Source organism: Crinia signifera, chromosome 4 (genome assembly GCF_055691185.1).
Source record: "Crinia signifera chromosome 4, ASM5569118v1, whole genome shotgun sequence".
Lineage (NCBI taxonomy): Eukaryota > Metazoa > Chordata > Amphibia > Anura > Myobatrachidae > Crinia > Crinia signifera.
The window spans coordinates 6,925,120-6,944,642 of NC_139220.1; the positions used below are offsets into that span (position 1 = coordinate 6,925,120).

General features: G+C 46.1%; 1 protein-coding gene across 1 annotated transcript; it reads right to left on the bottom strand.

Annotated features, from left to right (window-relative positions):
- Nucleotides 1-14,522: 14,522 nt before the first annotated feature.
- On the bottom strand, nucleotides 14,523-16,540 carry LOC146072214 (E3 ubiquitin/ISG15 ligase TRIM25-like). The gene has a single exon (XM_083179546.1). It carries the CDS (start codon nucleotides 16,495-16,497, stop codon nucleotides 14,938-14,940), a length of 1,560 nt encoding a protein of 519 aa, XP_083035672.1. The 5' UTR covers nucleotides 16,498-16,540; the 3' UTR covers nucleotides 14,523-14,937.
- Between the last annotated feature and the right edge of the window lie 2,983 nt (nucleotides 16,541-19,523).

Below are 19,523 nucleotides of genomic sequence, written 5' to 3' on the forward strand. Positions count from 1 at the left end.
CTCATCGAAGATGTGGGCTTTACACTTGATAACAGCCATTCTGTCCGGCAGTTGTGTGACTGTCAGAAATCTTTTAAACTTACAACGCTTGCGCCACTGGAGTGCCAGTTACTGAAACAAAACATCTGAGGCGCCATAGGGCCTAAGATCTTCTGTATTACCCCAACAAACGTACTTGGAGTCGGCATGAATATTGGCTGTTTTTTCTCTCAGCCCGCAGTACTACTAATGAGACTGCTGTTGCTGAGTGAGACGTCCAATGGGTTCAGCCTCTACTATGCCTTTTCCATCTATTACGGTATAGCCAGTGTACAATTTTCCCCTCTCTGTGTTGTGGAAAGAAAAATGATTTTTCCTCTTCCAATGGGTTGTTACCACCCTTTGGGGGCATGCTGCAAAGGTCTGATTCAAACATGTCATGCAATCATATTCGTCTCGGCTCCCCCTAAACTCCACCATTCCAGCAACCTCAGCACCACTCCACCCTTTGTGCCTTGGAGGGCACACCTGGTAGGAGTGTTGCTGGGATTACAATATTACCCGTTTTACTGGTAACATCAATGCAAGTTCCCATTTAGTGGACTTGGCTGATGAATATTTTTCACATGTTTAGGCAGAATTTTAGGAATGTCCAGACTATATGAGGAGCATAAACAGTTAAAACACACCCCAACACCACATTCTCAGTTTTGTTTACCGGTAGTGCTATGGCAACTACACTGTGTAGACACGTAGGAAGTGCTCAAATAATAGGGTTTAATTGTACACTGCAGTACGACATTGGTCAGGCTGGCATCACCAGGTTTCTTACGTCACTATATCTGTCGCCCCCTCAGCAGGTCTAATATTCTAAGTCACATGATCTCTTGTGTCAGTTTTACCCATGGCAAAAAGCTGTAATCAGGCCTGTTTCTTCTTCTTTACTATCCACATTTGTCTGTGAAGACATGGGTTTTGCGATTGTACCTATTTATATGTAAATGCGTTTTACAACCCTTTTCATTCTTTGTAGAAGGGGAATGCTTTGTGCATTACTTGGACTGCTTTTCACAAGATGGTGGCCGTGGTTGCCCTGGGTAACATTAGGAGCAATGCTTAAAGTTACTGGGACTTTGTTCAAGATTTACTGAAAAATATCTATATCGTGACTACTCGCTTTACGGGGTACCGCATATTCACAATTGTATTTCTCTGCTGGGAGTGCGACAGATTCTTCGAACTATTTTTCTATGATTTGTGGGTTTCTGGAACAGAAGAGTAGGGGAAGGAAAAAAAATTGGAAAAAGAGAGAGAGAAAAACTCAAAAACTAGAAAATATTTATGACAGTAATGTGTACATTTATTTTCAACTGGAAATTTTTCTTTTACCTTTTTTTTTATGACACCAGGATTTAGCACTATGGGGGAATTGGCTCTCAACTATTTGGTTCTTACCCTGTTCAACTCCTGTTCTGATTTGTAAGCCCTCCCTTTCTTTCTGTTTCCCAGTGTGGTTGTGACTATGGGCTGTGTCTAGGGGTATTTAGTTAAAAGTTCTCTTTTGGGAACCTTGTTATTTCACTGGGTATTTTTCCAGCTCAACCTCAGATTTCAAATGGTGAAGCTGTACTTTGGGGCGCTATACTTTCTGTTTTTAACAGGGTTTCTATTGAAGCTATGGTTGCCATTGATCCTGTGTCCTTCCCATCTTTAGTTCAAAGGGAACTCGGTATTTGTGCTGTAGTTTTTAGCTACCTTAGATGGATTTGACTCTATAACAGTGGAATACAACATTAGCCTCTGAGGACGGTCCAGCATATCTTGCACTTCTTGTGTAAGATTTCTAGGAGTGTCCAGAAATACCCCATCAGGGGTGCAGTAGATGACACATCCCATTTTACATAGTAAATCTCTACCCAGGAGGTTAGTCGGGGCCGCTGCAGCCAACAGAAAAGATTGTTTGGTATGCAGAGGCCCGCTTGTAACATCTGCTGGTTTCGTCAGTGGGTAATGCTGTATTTTTCCTGTTACCCCAATTGCTGCTACTAATTGCTTGGCACAACCTAGACCAGGAGGGAATGTTGTTAACGGGTTTGATGCAAAAAAAACCTTTATATTTAAACTATTCCACTTACCCATATCTGAGGCTCCTCCCTCAGATATTGTCTTATGTTACCTGGATGTGGGGTGTATGTGTGTCCTACTCCCTGTTTGCATATATGTGTCATGCTTAGGGCGGCGTTGGCTACTAGGTGGGGCTATGGCTATGTGTTGAGACCTACCTGTCTTCTCCCATTGTGTCTCCCAGTTACTTACATATGTGTTATGTTTCCTATGGTTACTTACCCTGCAATGTCTGGCTATGTGTCCTTTGTTTTCACATTTGAAACATACCATTTGGTTTTGTCTTTCTGTCATAAATCGTTTGTCCAGATCAACAGCAGTTTTCTTTTAAGTGTGTATTGACATCTGTCTGCAGTTGGGGTGAATGGTTTCTGTGTTGGTTCTCAGATTTTCCCTAAGACCTTGTATCAGCACAGAGACAATCCCTCCCTTAAGATGTATGTTGTCCCTGGGGCTGGGGATACCAGAGTGTTTTGGCAACGCCTGTAAAGCACGGTTGAAATATCCGCTGGTGGACTCACCATCTTTCTGTGTGATGGTGAACCCTAGGGTATTTTCAACTGTCGCTGGGAAATATACACCCAATTGTATATTTATTAGGCGTATATTTTCCTGGTTGCCCTGTTCAGTTAAAATCTTATCGCCCTCCACACCACTGTCTCGAATGAACTTCTGGACATCTATGTGTGAAGGGAGGCAAGCTCTCAACATGTATCGCCAATCCTTATTGGTGGGCTCATCTGAATTTCCTCGCTCCCTTACAAATTTCTGACACTTTGCCAGATCTTTGCTGGGATCAGGGAAATTTTTGATGATTGAATGACGTTCCAATCGTGTCCATGTATTGTGCATGTCACTATCCTTTACAGGCATTACCTCATCCCCGTCTCCCCGTCCACAAGGAGGTTCCACTGTGTGCAGAGGGTGGATCTGTATCCCCCCTGCACCATTGGACAACATCCCAGGAGCAACTATCTCTGTGTTGTGTTGTGTGTACTTACCTGTGTCTCCAATCGTGTTCCTGGCATCAGCCATCTCCTCGACCAGAATGGCAGCAGCAGCTTGGGCTGTCTCAGCCTCTCTCTCCTTTCTGCTAGCTTCGCAAGGGATGGCTGATGTCAGGAATCTCCCTTGTGGATCTGTATCTTGCTTATAGGGGGTAAAAACAGCGTACAAGTTAGCAATGGATACATTATTACTCATGTCTTTCTTATGAGTCATTAACCCCTTCGGCACATATGGGGGTGGGGGAGCTGATTCTATTGTGGCAGCGGTTGCATTTTTATTGTGGCTGATTGCGTCTGGTATTGCCAGACCTCTGATTCCCCATTGTTCCTGTCCTTCCTTCTGCCACAATTTAAGAATATCTATATGCTTCACTCTCTCCTTACGACTGGAGAGTAGGCATATTTCATCTTTTACTGCCGAAAAGATTTCTGGATCGAAGCTACCAACACTGGGAAATTCTAACTTGCTGCCTTGTGTCATTTTTCTCCATTTATTTTGGTAAACAACTGCGAGTTCACCGTGCTTCCTGCACATAATAAAAGCCGCCGATCCTTTTGGCCGGCTTGATTCCTCCCTAACATGCACGTTATCACAGCGTGACCCGTTATTACCCATAATTACAGGAATAAACGTTCACAGCTTAATAGATACCGGTGGGTTATTACTTGTCTGAGAGCTCCCCAACCACTCACTTCTCCACACACTGGCACTATTCCGCAATCAAGCGTGAAGCCCAATATGCGAGGTAATGTTACTCAATCACCAATGCTCTCAACTAGCCGCGCACGTCTAGTTGACCTACAAGATGCGGCCTAATTTCTCCAGGGCACAACAAACTTGTTTTCCTGTGCCCCCAGAAACTGGATTTTCTAAAGTAGCTAATCGGATCACTGGGTTCCGATGTCTTCTTGTACCCTCCTAGCGGATCAATTCCACTGAAGGGGCAGTTCCTATGTGCACGTCGCCACGTACACCCTGTCCTAACTGGACTGTCCTACTCTGGACTACACTGCGCTTGAGTCGTGCCGTCACACACCCGTTCGCCTCAGTTATTTTTCACACTGGGCGCTAGTTACACCTTGGTCTTATGCTTATATTTGAAATATTTCTGTACAGAAAATCTTCCCAGGCTGGTAGCTTTTCACTAGATACTTATGCAGGTATAAATCCCTTATAATAAGCTATAGGAATCTATTAAAACAATGCTTGAGTTGCTTGCTTAATGAGAAAATGAACAAAAAGAAAAAAACTTATTTTCTCTTTATTTAATCACCGCCTTATCCACAGTATATTACTATACTGTTTTAAATAAAGCTGATGGTTTAATACTGTTCACCTTTGAGTTCCTATGTGTGCTGCATGTGCAGTACCAATGAACAGCCACGTGTGTACGTGCGTTGTTCACAGGCCACCGATGAATCGGCCACCCACGTGTTCTATAGTGTATTTGCAAGGTTGCGCTCGGGTTTCGCTATACGCAGTAATTGCGCCTAAATGTGGAATAAATCCCTTAACTCCGTCCGAAAGTTACGTATCAAGATGCGAAATAAATCCCGCACTTAATCCGTAAATCACGTACAAAGATGCGAAACTTTCCCGATGTGGGCACGTGCACACGCACCTTGCGTAATACACAATAGACGCTTTACGTTACTGTAAAAGGCCCAGGACTTGTCGCCACGTGGCGGAGTCCCTGGTTTTGCAGTAACTAACAATGAAAGTTATAGTTTTGCACAGAGGGGATCCTCTATGTACTATAATAAACACAGACTCCACGTGTGCGAACCTTATCGCGCGTGGTACATATACTGTAATGAACAAGCAACTCAAGACACTATACCCCGTTAAACTACTTGTGGCAGGCAGAAGTACAGTTTACTAAACACTTAATATATACTTTAAACACGTGGTTTTCACTTATTGTGCTCCGGGTTCAACGCTAGCACTTCCCAAACCCCGCACCGCCGCGGACCTGGCCTATCCAGCAATGGATAATACTTCCACCCTTTTGCTGGTATAGGTCGGGTCGCACACCTGGTACTGAGTTCCGGAATGTGGAGCGGACGGACGATGCCCCCAATTGTTAATGGCGATTAAATATGACCAGAGAGACAATAAGTGAAAAGCGCAGGTTACGTAATAAGTCCGCAACCAACGTACCCTTCATACCTAACTACGTGCGAACAAAACGTAGTGCAGCGTAGCGTACCTTTTATTGTATTATGTACACCAAGAACCAATACCTTAATCAGAGATTCCTTCGCAGTACTTTGTCTCTAATCTGCGAATATACCTTACAGGACAGTGTCCGTAATATACCTTATCGCTATTATGCGAATAAACAGACACGACCACTGTATAGAAATAAGGAGATAAGAACTCCGTAAAAAGGTTGTATTTAAGTCCCTAATGGACAAAAGGGGGTTACAGAAATAAGAATAAACAGGTATAACAAGTGATACAATATACTAACAATGAATACTAAACAGGCTCTGCTAGGGGGAAAGAATACAGATACAAGACACAATCAGCCAACAATACAATAAGGATAAATACCGTTAATGCAACCGTTACCGTATCATCAAATATGCGAAGCGCAGTCCGGTCAGAGCTCGCTATCGTTCAGGAATGAACTATAGCCCGGTTGAAGGTCAGGGAAAAGAAAGAAGTGCCGAAGTGACTGTGACTGCTCTGGGTTGCCTATCTTATAGGGTCAGAAGGGGGAGGTCAAAGGCCATTTCCATTGGTCAGAGATCGTATGTCAGGTCCACTGTGATTGGGGGTAAGATGATACAACTGGTTTGACTAGGTGCAGGGGAGTGAACTTTAAGAGTCCTTTGTTTGATGGTTTCGGCGTCAGCAGTGATAAGAACCAGTTTCATCCAGATTCCTTTGTTACATACTTTCAACAGAAACTGTCTCTGGAATATGGATTATGTCCATAACTATCGGGCCGTGTCTATTGCGAAATATTCGCAATGACCGGAATACTACGCATAAGAAACGGAACGGAACGGTACTAAACATGATACAGACAGATGTATGCAGGGCTAACTAAGCTATGTGTGGCGTTCTAAACCTTTAACTATATTTTATTTAGTGTAAGTATGTTATTATGAATTTATGTGTGATAGTATGGCTACTCTTCTGGTCCACTTTGTCACACATACTCGGGTATGGAAACTTTATTTGCGCAACTCTGCGAACCAAAATGGCGGCCATACTATCCTAAAATGGCGTGTGTGCAACTAGACTTCCACAGCGGCCAGTGACCTCTTACCCTGCCTGTCCCTACCAATTGTAAGGTCATAAGGTCAGAGTGTGTTCCTGTACCTGCTGCGTCCGGCAGGGCTGCCGTGACTGATGTTTCCTGGAAGTGATCGGAAGTAGCGGGACAGCAGCAGCGTTTTTTCAAGGATCAAAATTGGAGAAGAGGGGGCGTGGCCTGACCGGGACAGGGAGCAGCGGCGTTTCCTGAGAGTTCCCACACATGCTGGGGTAAAAACACCCGATACCGGCGCCTTGACCCTCCATCCTGCCTCCACACCATCCTCTTCAGCGCCCAGACACCGGCGTCCGCGTCCCGGCCTGCTCTGAAATTGAGGCCCCGGCTTCACCGGCCGCTCCAACGGAGTAGGCTGCAACCTGCAGCAGGCCGGGAGATGCTGTTAAGCGTCTCTGCAGGTTGCAGCCTACTCCGTTGGAGTGGCCGGTGAAGCCGGGGCCTCAATTTCAGAGCAGGCCGGGACGCGGACGCCGGGGACACAATCGCGGGTTCATACACCCGCCGCAGGTACCTGCAGCCCTCCCCACATCTCCTCCTACCTCCGGAGGCTCCCCCAGACCATAATACTGGCAGCAGGGGAGGCGGGGGACGGGTTTTAGGCTTCTAAGCCTTCCTGCATCTGCAGCCCGGCAGCCATCTTACAACAACACAGATACCCTGGGACTGGGACCTATCCCCCCATATTAGAGTCCCCTATTAGTGTGTACACACTACTGGACACTTTTGGCAGCCTGGACATTATCCCTGCGTCCAGCCAGACATCCCTGGTGACTCTGCACCCAACATCTACATTATAGTATACCCTGCTGCTGCGGCAGACAGTGAGCCCCACACATTGCACCCTGCCTGCACTGGATCGTGGTTTGTCTGGGATGCCACTTGTGTGCCTCTGGTCTGCATTCGCCGCATATGTTCTCTGCCCCCGCTGCCGCCGATGTGAGGCCCGGATCTCTCTTTAGCTGCTCCCTGCGTATTGTTGGCATTTCTTTTTTTTTCTATATCCTTCTATGAAAAAATTCCTGATATCTGCATCCATGACCCCCACTGGTTCTGTCTTGGCCTCTCAGGAAGGGGTGTGGTATAGTAGCCCGACAGTCGGGATTCCGACAGTCATTAGTCAGACGTCGGAATCCCTACTGCACAGCGTGGGGAGCGCAATGAAGCCCCTTGCGGGCACAGTGGCGAGCTGCGCTCGCCACCTATTTTATTCTCCCTCTATGGGGGTCGTGGACCCCCACGAGGGAGCAGTCGGGATTCCGACGTCGGAGGAATGACTGTCGGAATCCCGACTGTCGGGGAGCCGTCCGGCACCCCTCAGGAAGGTACTACAGGTGGCAACTCCTCTGATTCTGACCACTCTACATCCCGATCTGCTTCCCAGCGGAGACGCAAAACCAAGTCTAACACCCCTATGCCTAAAATGAAACCCACTGACATAGCAGCGGTATTAGGCCCCCTGCTGGACGAAAAACTAGCAGGTATAAAGGAGGCAATTGAATCCACCTTGACTCAACTACAACACCACTCTGGCCGCCTAGATGAGGCGGAACACAGAATATCCTCCCTAGAGGACGATCTCCATACCGCACAACAAACGGTGGAATCCCAGCAAAAGGAACTTACGGTCTCGCCGCTAAACTAGATGACCTTGAAAACTGCAGCAGACAGAACAACTTACGAGTCATCGGCATACCGGAGGCGGTCAGGGGGTGTGAACGGTACTTGTTTCCTAGAACGGCGCCCACGATTTTGATCTTAGGCATCGCAAGGGAAAAAATCGCATGCGATGCGACCAACGCCATTACCGCAATTTTACATAGGGAACAATGTTAAATGGCCCAATTGACCCGATTTCACATAGTGAACAATGTTAAATGGCCCACAGACCCCAAATAGCCACCCTGAAGTGTGAAATGGCCCCCCCAATTGTTAATGCCACCCCACGATCAACGTCAACCCGAAGCGTGGCGAGCGCAGCGAGCCCGCGAGGGGCGGCGGTACGCGTCCTCCGACCTTTTCATACCCCCACTATCCACGTCGGCATGGAGTTTAGAATAGAAAGTGTGGCGAGCGTAGCGAGCCACCGAGTCCAAAGCGTGGCGAGCGCACGCCGATACCTTCACAGCTATACGCGTCCCCTCGCGGGCTTCACAGGTATCCGCGTCCGCTCGCCACGCTTCGGGCTCGGTGGCTCGCTGCGCTCGCCACACTTTCTATTCTCAGCTCCACGCCGACGTGGATAGTGGGGGTATGAAAAGGTCGGAGGACGCGTACCACCGCCCCTCGCGGGCTCGCTGCGCTCGCCACGCTTCGGGTTGACGTTGATCGTGGGGTGGCGTTAACAATTGGGGGGGTCATTTCACACTTCAGGGTGGCTATTTGGGGTCTGTGGGCCATTTAACATTGTTCCCTATGTGAAATCTAGTCAAATGGGCCATTTAACATTGTTCCCTATGTAAAATTGGTAATCGCGTCGGTCGCATCGCATGCGATTTTTTTTGGCCGCATGCGATGCGACCGACGCGATTTACATTTTGCCATGCATTTCTATGTAAAATCGCGGACATCGCATCGGTCGCATCGCATGCCATTATAATGGCATGCGATGTACATGCGATGCCCGCGATGGGCGCCGTTCTAGGAAACAAGTACCGTGTGAACTCCTAGATCTTCTATCCACTTGGCTCCCAGAACAACTAGCCCTGGACCTGAAGGGGACCCCACTGGCGATAGAGCAAGCGCACAGGATCGGCCCAGAGCGAAAACCCTCCTCTGGCCGCCCACACAAGTGAAGCTCCTGGATCACTATCACAAAACTGCAGCTGTCAACTATAAAGGAGACCGTTTGCTCATCTTCCAGGATTTTTCTACCGTGGTTGCCAACAATCGCAGGGAGTTTGCCCCCATCGGCAAGCAGCTACTTGACACTAAAGTCAAGTTTTCACTACTCTACCCAGCCAAGCTGCGGGTGTATGAGAATGGCAAACCGCTCTCCTTTGAAGACCCTGAAGCAGCCAAATCCCACTTCTCCTGCCCTGACACCTGACTTTGCCTTTAATCCATACAACTATTTCTGCTTGTGATATATGTATCCCCCCTTTCTTAAGGTCCGGGCCACATGTGAGGAGCGTTTGCACATGCACTGTTTACTCCTACACATACTGTTATGTTTAGGCTGTTGGTTAATCTTTATATGTTTGTTTGTTATGCTGCCTGCCGGTGCTCTGGTCGCTGCCCTATCCAGGCTTACCCTCTACCTGCTCGCTGGGACAGGGGGGGGGGCCCTATATACCCTACAATTTCCTTTTATGATGTATCCGTCCATGGTTATAGGCTAATATGCCACTTCATTCATCCTCCCAACTAACTACTGAAGAGGACTCACAAACTACATCCATTAATATTGTTTCTTGGAACGTAGAGGGGCTAAACCACCCCAGAAAGCGTAAAAAGGTGCTCTCCCATTTAAAACGCTAATCCCCCCATATCATTCTCCTCCAGGAGACGCACTGGCTAGATGATACCCGCAATACACTCCGTGCTCCCTGGATTGGAGAATGCATATCTGCACCATATAGTAATAAGTCTAGGGGGGTGGCAATTTTATTTCACAAAAATTTACAGTATTCAGTACATAGGAAATTTCTAGACCCGGAGGGGAGATTCATATTGCTAGACGTCCTGGTCGATGATACTACCTATACTCTCTTGAATGTATATGCACCAAATGTCTCACAACCTTCTTTCTTTGCAGCTGTCCTAGAGAAACTCATATCTTGGGGAGGTCGGAATCTAATAATTGGAGGTGACTTTAATCTGGTCGGCGATCCATCCATGGACAAATGTGGGGTATGTTATACTCAAGCTGGCTCCTCTACGAATCTCCTCTCCTCCTTCTGCTCCCAACTTGACATAATAGACCCATGGCGCATTCACAACCCCACAGTAAAGGACTATTCCTTCTACTCTCACCCTCACTCATCACATTCCCGCATTGACTACTTTTTCACCTCCCCAAGTATTCTTCCCAAAATATCTCAGACAACCATTACCAACATTGTGATTTCAGACCACGCCCCAATTACTTTGACCTTACAGCTTTCCCTACCTCAAATTTTCTCTAGATGCTGGCGGTTTCCATCATACCTCCGCCATTCCCACGATTTCTTATTACACCTAAGTTATATGTGGCAGCTGTACTCTGCTGACAACGAAGCCCAAAACTCTAATACGCCTTTGTTCTGGGGGGCTCTAAGGCTGTTCTTAGAGGTCACATCATGTCCTACATCCACTCAAAAAAAAAGAAATTGAAGACTAGCCTGCGGGATCTAAGCAATACACTCACCTCAGCTTACAGGAACTACAAGCGACATGATACCGTCTCTAATAAAGAGATATACCTCTCTGCCAAACAAATATATGATACTTTTGTCACTTAACATGCCCAGACATCTTATGGTTTCCAACGGAATAAGTTTCACAGATGGGGTAATAAATCGGGCAAACTCTTGGCCAATTTGGTTAAGGGACAAAGGCCCCGAACATGGGTCAATATGATAAACACTACAATAGCTAAGGTAACCGATCCCTCCCTAATATGCTCGGAATTCATGGCGTTCTATAAAACTCTCTACACTAAAGGTCCGGATAATGCACAAGCAGGCCTATCCTTCCTGGAGAAAGCCCAACTACCTGCTCTATCCCAGGAGGATAGGGACCTTTTAGATAGCCCATTTTCTGAACAGGAGGTTAAAGACACTATTAAATCCCTACCCAATAATAAAAGCCTTGGCCCAGATGGATTCGGAGCGGAGTACTACAAGATGTTAAGCGATGAGCTAACCCCGACCCTTACCAATCTTTACAATCACATTCTCCACTCCAGAGAAATGTCCCTCCGCTTTAATGAAGCCAAAATCATAGTACTTGCAAAGCCTGGCAAGGACCCCTCACTAGTTAGCTCCTACAGACCCATCTCACTCCTCAACCAGGATTTTAAAATCCTGACTAAGTTGATGGCCAACCGACTCCAGACATGCCTCTCTAGTCTGATTTCACCCGCGCAACTTGGCTTAGTAAAAAATAGGCAATCAGTGCAGGGAATTAAAGCCACCATTGCCGCCATAACACATTCCCGTATCCAGAAAAAACTCACAAACATTCGTATTAATTTAGATGCAGAAAAAGCATTTGACAAAATAGCCTGGTCGCACTTGGATAGGGTGCTGCACTTCCAACACTTTGGTCCAACTTTCTGCAATCTTATAAGCACCCTCTATGATACACCCACGGCACAAGTAACAGTCAATAATGTCACCTCCCTACCGTTCATTTTGGAGAGAGGCACTAGGCAGGGATGCCCCCTGTCCCCTCTTCTCTTTAACCTAGCTTTAGACCCCTTATACGCTACATTCTGTTACTCCCTGGATTTAAGGGAATACGGATTGGCAATAGGGAACTCCGTATTACCGCATTTGCGGATGATATCCTACTATTCATCTCCGAACCTCATCACACTGTCCCCTTACTCATAGAGACCATAAATGAATTTTCAATTTTTGCAAGCTTTTCGGTTAATTTTGAAAAATCAGAGGCACTCGCTAAACACGGCCAGGCGAGATCGGATTGGACCACTCCATTCCCCTTCCGATGGACTAACTCTTATATCACCTACCTGGGCATTCAATTGCCCGCTAACCCTATCCATCTCTACTCTAACAATTTACAACCGATCATACACAAAATTAAAACTGAGCTCAGTCTCTGGAACACGCTACCACTCAATTTTCTAGGTAGATGTAATTTAATTAAGATGGCCAGCTTCCCTAAACTGCTGTATGTGCTTCAAATGACCCCACTCTCTCTAAATCAGACCTCTTCACCCTTAACTCTAAATTTATCTGGAATAACAAAAGACCCAGGATTAGCACCAAAAAACTTTCTCAAACAACATTTAAACGGGGAGTAAACCTACCAGACATTAGACAGTATAACGTGGCTTGTCTTCTCCGTTTTGCCATGGACTGGACTAGGGACACAAATCCCAATTATGTACTCCCCTTTCTCTTAGTTATTTTTTGCATGCTACTCCTTCCACCCTAAAAATCCCTCACTCAGATAATACCTTGTTACGCTCTACTGCCCAAGCTTGGAGGCTGTCTAGGAAATCTCTTGGTCTCCAATTTCAACATTCCCTCTTCCTAGTTGGCAATTTAGAATTTCAACGGGGAACCGCTGCACTACCTTTCACTGCTTGGCGCTCACACGGTATTTTGAATATCCGTAACCTCCTAAACTCTAATACACCACTCTCATTTGATGAGGCGAAGGAAAAATTTAGCATTAGCCCTACCCATGGTTTTTTCTATGCCCAAGCTGTTCATTATATACAGACAATACTACATTACAGGACGCCGATTATATCAACCCTATGGACTCGCTCATACGTATAGGCTCCTACTCAACGTCTTTCATTTATTCACGAATCCGAGTCGAGATAGATCCCGAGACTGAATTACCACAAATCGACAGATGGGCTTCCCAGATCGCTTCCATCTCATCTGAACAGATAGTTGAAACCTTTAGTGCATCTCTGAGGCTTATTCCGGCAAGTTCTTACCAGGAAATGACATATAAGATGTTCCACCGGGCATACCTATCCCCCAAAAGGAGACATCTAATGGGTATATCTGATACTGCAGGTTGCACCAAGTGTCTTGCCACAGAAGCAGACATAATGTATTGCTTTTGGGAATGCCCTCCTATTCGACAATTCTGGTCCGACCTACACATATATGGCACCACAGTCCTAGGCATCCCATTTAGCTGCACGGCTCCTTGGGGCAATCTTTGGCTACCTAGCAGATCAATCGGGCATACCCAAAAATGAAAAAAAAATTAGTAATGATCCTGTCAGCCGTAGGCTATAAAGCAATCCTGCAACAATGGATCCATGATGTAGGACCCACTCTACCGATGGCTACCTCCCTTTTAATCTTCCTGTTTACAATGGATTGGCTTGAGACCTCCTAGTGCAAAGAAACCTTAACACCTGCTTTGTTTCGATGCTGGAATAAATTTATCCAGACCCTACCCCCTGCAACTAAACTTGCTCTAAGGCAATGTTTTCAATCTACAACCTGGTACTCATATCAACTCCTTGGCAATAAAGACCCTATTCCCATATAAGACTATTTAAATTTCTTTACTCTACGACTCTGATACCTCCCCCCCCCTCCCCTCCTTCCTTCATTTTCTCCCTTCACTCTCTTTCCCTCTTCCTCTTCTTACTCGAGCCTCTCCTATGGATGGATTGCCCCATGGATGGATCGGCGGCCTTGGGAACCGGGTAGGCGGCAATGGTTTGTTTTATTAAAGTTGTCTATATTGTTTTGTCCTCTGTTTTGGACAAAAAGCAGTATGGCTATACACGCACATCTTTCTAGGTGAAACACAGAATATGACAAATTATTGTTATACGACAAATTATTGTTATACGGTTATACGGTATACGCATAAACTAAATCTGTTGTGAATCGCGTAGCCTTCTTCTTACAAGATAGATCATCACTCTAGATGTGTGTGTGTTGCCCTCATGATTCGAGCTGTTATATTAAGTTTGGAAAAAGTTTCTTGAAGCTTCTCATTGTCTTAGACCATTACAAGACATACATGTACAATTTATTGTTTGACCACTCTTGTGCATTATATATGTGGACACTTTTATTGTATACTGTCTCATTACTTTTTTTGAGAAAGACTTCATTTGAGATTATTCCGTTTTCAGAATTCTGCCATTTTATTTACCCATCACACATTGGGCCGGATTCAGGTTTGATCAGTCCGGGGAACGATGTTTTTGGTCTGCACTTGCGTATATTCTCATATGTGCAGGGCCGCTGTGGGGACGCCCAGTTTATGCTGAACATCCACTAGCAATGCAGCGGGGATGTTCTCATGGCGGCGAGGGGCGGACATTCGCTCTCCCGGTGGGCGTAGGGCATTTTACGTTCCCTACACTTTCCTTTCATATCTGTTTTTATGTATGTCCCTGTCTTACATGAGCCCATTTCCCCCAGTATGCAGCACTGCTGGAGCAATTTATAATAATAACAATTAGTAATAATTAGGCAAAAATTATATTTATTAGAATTATGGCTCCTGCAAATGACGTTAATACAGCACAGCAATAAAGCAGCAAGGCATTCTTGGAGTTGTAGTTCAACCCATCTTTTATTATTTAAGAAACGATCATTCCCTATAGGAGGAGCTATTATCCCAACACAAATCGCAGCCAATAGGAGCAAGTGGCTGCAGTGATGGGGTGAACACAGGTTGTTAGATATTGTAGCCAATCACAGCTGTCGGGGACTCAGAGGCGGAGACTCTCACAGAGATGTATAGAAATATATATTTATAGTGGCAATTACTACCACACCAACATGGGAACCCATTCAGACACACTGGTCATATGGTTGCACAGGGGGAGGGGGTCAGCTGTACCCGCATGCAATGTTATATGGGAAGTTCTCCCAGATCTGTCATCCGGATATATTTATACAACCTGAAATTATCCATAATGCAGCATAAAGGGGCTCAGTGAAGGTTACATTGTAGGTGTGTAAGTGTCTGATCGAGTCACATAGGGCATAAAATGACAACAGCCCTGCCTCATAATCCAGATATATCCTCACTCTGTCACAGGGAACATAGTCTAATAAAGAGATCTCTTTCTTGTTATGTATCAATGAATACTGATTATTATCTCTATACAGACACCAGGACTTTTTATTATATCCAATGTATGACTTACGTCCCCTCCTGCCCATACTGGGATAACACATCCCCACCCTCCAGCACACTGACTTACTGACATCCACCTCCCAGTAATGTCGCCCTGAGGAGAATCCCCTGGTGCTGATTACCTGAGGACACGGAAATCTCTGTGGTGTTACTGGGCGATTCTGGCTTATATCTGACCTGGATGCAGATTTCCTGTCATCTGATATCTGTATCTTATTACCAGCTGTGGCTACATCCAGTAATACTTCTGTCGCTTCCTGCACATAGATCCCCATATTTATACAAGTTATTAAATTAGTCAATCCTGTGTGTGTTGTCCCCAAGATGAGACCCACATCCAGATCTCCTGCACCACGGACCTGGTTATCATGTCTCTCTGTGTCCTCAGTGTCACACATGTCCCCTGTGTCCGGTTCCTGTAAGACAATCACTGGGTCAGACATGTTACACAGTTCCTCAATGTGACGCATCTTCCTGGACAACTTTTCCTTCTTTATTTCCAGCTGTCGGATGAGAAAAGAGACTGAGAGTGAAATGCTTTCTGCTTGCTTGTAGATCTCACTCAGGACTCTCTTCTCCAGGTCTTCCAGCTGTCTCCTGAGGTCTCTAAACAGGGCAGTGACTGTCTCTGTTACACCCGCTGCTTTTCTCTGATCTTCTCTCCTGCGCTCCTGCAGTCTCTGCACTCTATTCTCAGTCTCCTCTCTCTTTGTGGTCAGTTTCTGAAGAACGTCTCTCAGCTTCTCCTTCTTCTTCTCAGAGGCCTCACCCAGCATCTCCACCCGGTGTCCCCGATGTTCTTCAGCTAAACTGCAGGACACACAGATACAGGCAGCATCCTCAGTGCAGTAATACTCCAGGACCTTCTTATGGACGGAGCATTTCCTGTTCCCCAGGGCAGTGGTGGGGTCACATAAGACGTGTTCTGCTGACTTGCTGTGTACTCTCAGGTGTTTATCACACAGAGAAGCCTCACACAGCAGACAGAACTTAGCAGCAGGTACAAGAGAGTCCACACAGTAAGTGCAGAAGGTGACAATCTCCTTATGATCTGGCCAAGTAGAGAGGTAAATCCCCACTATGTTACACAAAGGATTGTTCCGTATCAGTACAGGACGCTCCTGACACTCTGCTCTGCACTCAGGACAGCTATAAACTCTAGCCCACTTCTGTGTATCCAGCACATGATCAATACAGACCCGGCAGAAGTTGTGGCCACATCTCAGGGTTACAGGATCTGTATAAATGCTCAGGCAGATGGAACAGACCAGCTCCTGTCTCAGATCAGCAGACGCCATCACTGGCAGCAGGAGGGAGAAACGGTTGTGACACTCTGTTAGATATCAGTGAGGTCACATTCTGCACACAGGGTGCAGCTGAGCTGTCACAGGCTCAGTTACTTACGCTCATGGACACACCCAGTACATAAAGGCACAATGTGTTTGTTCTAGAAACTAAAGGTCAGTAAATAATCTGATAATCATTTTGTATCTTTTGCAAGGATCACATAAAAGTTTTTTGTGCTTGTGGAAATACAGCTATTTAGCTTGTAATCTATACATTATTTATTTATTATATAGTGCAGCATATTCCTTTGCACTTTACAATAGGAGACAGTGATACAACAAGCAGGGTATTTACAGACAGTGAAAAGGTAGAAGGGCCCTGCTCGCAAGCTTACAATCTATTGCTTTATTCATACTTCCCAACACTTAGAGGTTCCAGACCAGGACGTGCCGTGTCGGAGGGGCGGCCACAGATAGAAAGGTGGCCTGGCTTCGGCTGAGAGCCGCCCGTAACTGAGATATAACACTAAACAGCATATATTTGTATAATAAGCTGAGCATTACTGACAGAGATAGGAATGCAGACATATGTGTGCAGCAGTGTTGCACAGCGTAGTATACCTGACCACAAACATGGTGTCCAGAGGTAAATAAGAAAAGTAGAACAATGGCAAAATGAGGTACGTGGTGGTATATGTGACCCTCATAATCCATAACGTCTATAGGAGTATTCCTACCCATAGGAATTAGAGACAAGTCGGGGAGTAGTAACAAGCCAGATGGCAGGAGCCCGTCTTCTTGGTTACTGTGTAGGTTACATAACCTATGCTCTTTAAATTATACTACAGAACTATCATTACTTTATAATGTTGTCGTCCCCCCCCCCCATACCTCCCGTTTTCCTTTGGTCTTTCCTTGTTGTCTCATCTCCACCCCCTTCCACCTCCTCTGGTACATCTGATTTATCAATGTCTCTATTAGAGAGAAAAGTTTCTTTGATGCCTATGTATGATACATTGTTTTCTCCACCTCACTTGAAAGGCCTCGATGTCTCTGAAGTTTGGCAGTTGGAAAATTGGAGGCATAAACTCCCTCAAAAAAGCATAGGAGTGTCTTGCTTTACTTAAACAGATTGCACTTGGATGTGTCCCTTTTGCAGGAGACCCATCTAACTGAAGCTCAACGCCCTGGGATGGAAACTTGCAGCTTCTGCTCCCTACACTCCCTACAGAGGTTTAGTGATCCTAGCAAAATATCTTTTACCCATTACTATTACCATTACGTTTCTAAAGGCCCCCATACATTAGGCCGACTTGTCCTAGGGACAAGTCGGACCATATTCTCCTGCGAGCCGCCCGGCAGGTCCCCAGGAGGCTCACATACAATTTGGCACTTGATGTGCCATTTTTTACATGTGATAAATCGCATGCGATTTATCACATATAAAACAAACCGAGGAGCTGCCGGGCGGTGAGGAGCAGTGTGGGGGAGGGGGGGGCACCGGTGGTGCCAGTGAGCAGCGGCGGTAGTGGGGGCTGGCAGCAGCGTCTCTGGGTGCAGTGGGGGATGCCGGTGACAGTGGGGCGGGCGGCGGTGATAATCAGCATGCTGTCACTCAGCGCCGAGCAGGCGGGCAGCGGCGGTTATTACATCTTTAAAATAACGTCAAATGACTATACACCTTCTGATTGGCTGAGATAGAGCACTCTCAGCCAATCAGTGATTTCCATAGGAATCAATGTTAAATGGTCCCAAATGGTCCCTGAGACCATTAGGGTCAATGTGAAATGCCCCCCAGGCCCCCCCATTGTTTGTATGCCCCCTCATTGTTAACGCCACCCCACCATCAATGCCAACCCGAAGCATGGGGGGGGACATACACACAATGGGGGGGCCTGGGGGGCATTTCACATTGACCCTAATGGTCTCAGGGACCATTTGGGACCATTTAACATTGATTCCTATGGAAAATCGAGTCAATAGCATCGCATCGCGTGCGATTTGGTTGCACGTGATACAATCAACGCGATTTTATCGTGGAAAATCGCGTCCATCATATCTGATTGTATGCCTTAAGTTAAGGCATACAATCAATCGCATCGGGCGCCCAGATAATACACAAGTACCTGAAAAAGACACATAAACCACGTCTAAGAGCAACAATGATGTTTTTGGACTCTCTACTTGCAATGTGGTGTACGCTCAGATATACGGAAGGTGCCGGTGTGAAAACGGCCGAGATCCGTCCGTGCACTGTGGCGTACGCTCTGATGTACACCAGGTATCGGTGACTAAGAGGGAGATCCGTCCGTGCACGGTGGCGTACGCCCAAGTGTACGCCACTCCCCATTGTCGGTGTTTGAGACCATCCTTGTGCGGCTGTTCTGTGGGCGGACTTACGCTCACCGTGAGCGTACGGGAAATGTACGGGAAACGCACGGTGTGACGGACCGTACGCACGTTTCACTGATCCGATCAGAAAAAGGCCCTATGTCACATGTTGTGTGAAACGCAATCCTTTTTATGTATGTTTTATTTATGCCTATGCTCCTAATGTCTACAAGAAGGATCTCTTTCTCAAATTAATATCTCTCCTCACCCCACACTTAGATATGCCAATAATTCTGGGTGGTGACCTTAATTTAATAACCTCATCAGTACTAGATAGACAGATCCCAAACAGAAATAGATGCAAGTTACCCAAATTGGTGTTCAAGCCCTATCCTCCCTTCTACAACGTTTAGATATCTGGAGGGTCCTACATCCAACCGAAAACGATTTAACATGCCTCTGAGCATCTACCAGCCAACTGTCTAGGATAGATTACAATCTGACGTCCTCCTCCCTTCTCCCTAATATAGCGGAATCCCTTATTGAACTGATTACACTATCGGACCATGCAGTAGAGAGGTTTAAATGTAAGTTAAAGAGGGAGAAGTCCTTCTTTATCTCATGGCGTTGCCCGTCCTCCCTTTCCACATCTGCAAAACTTAAAGACTTAGTTTTAACAGCTTGGGACTCATACCATCGAAATAATA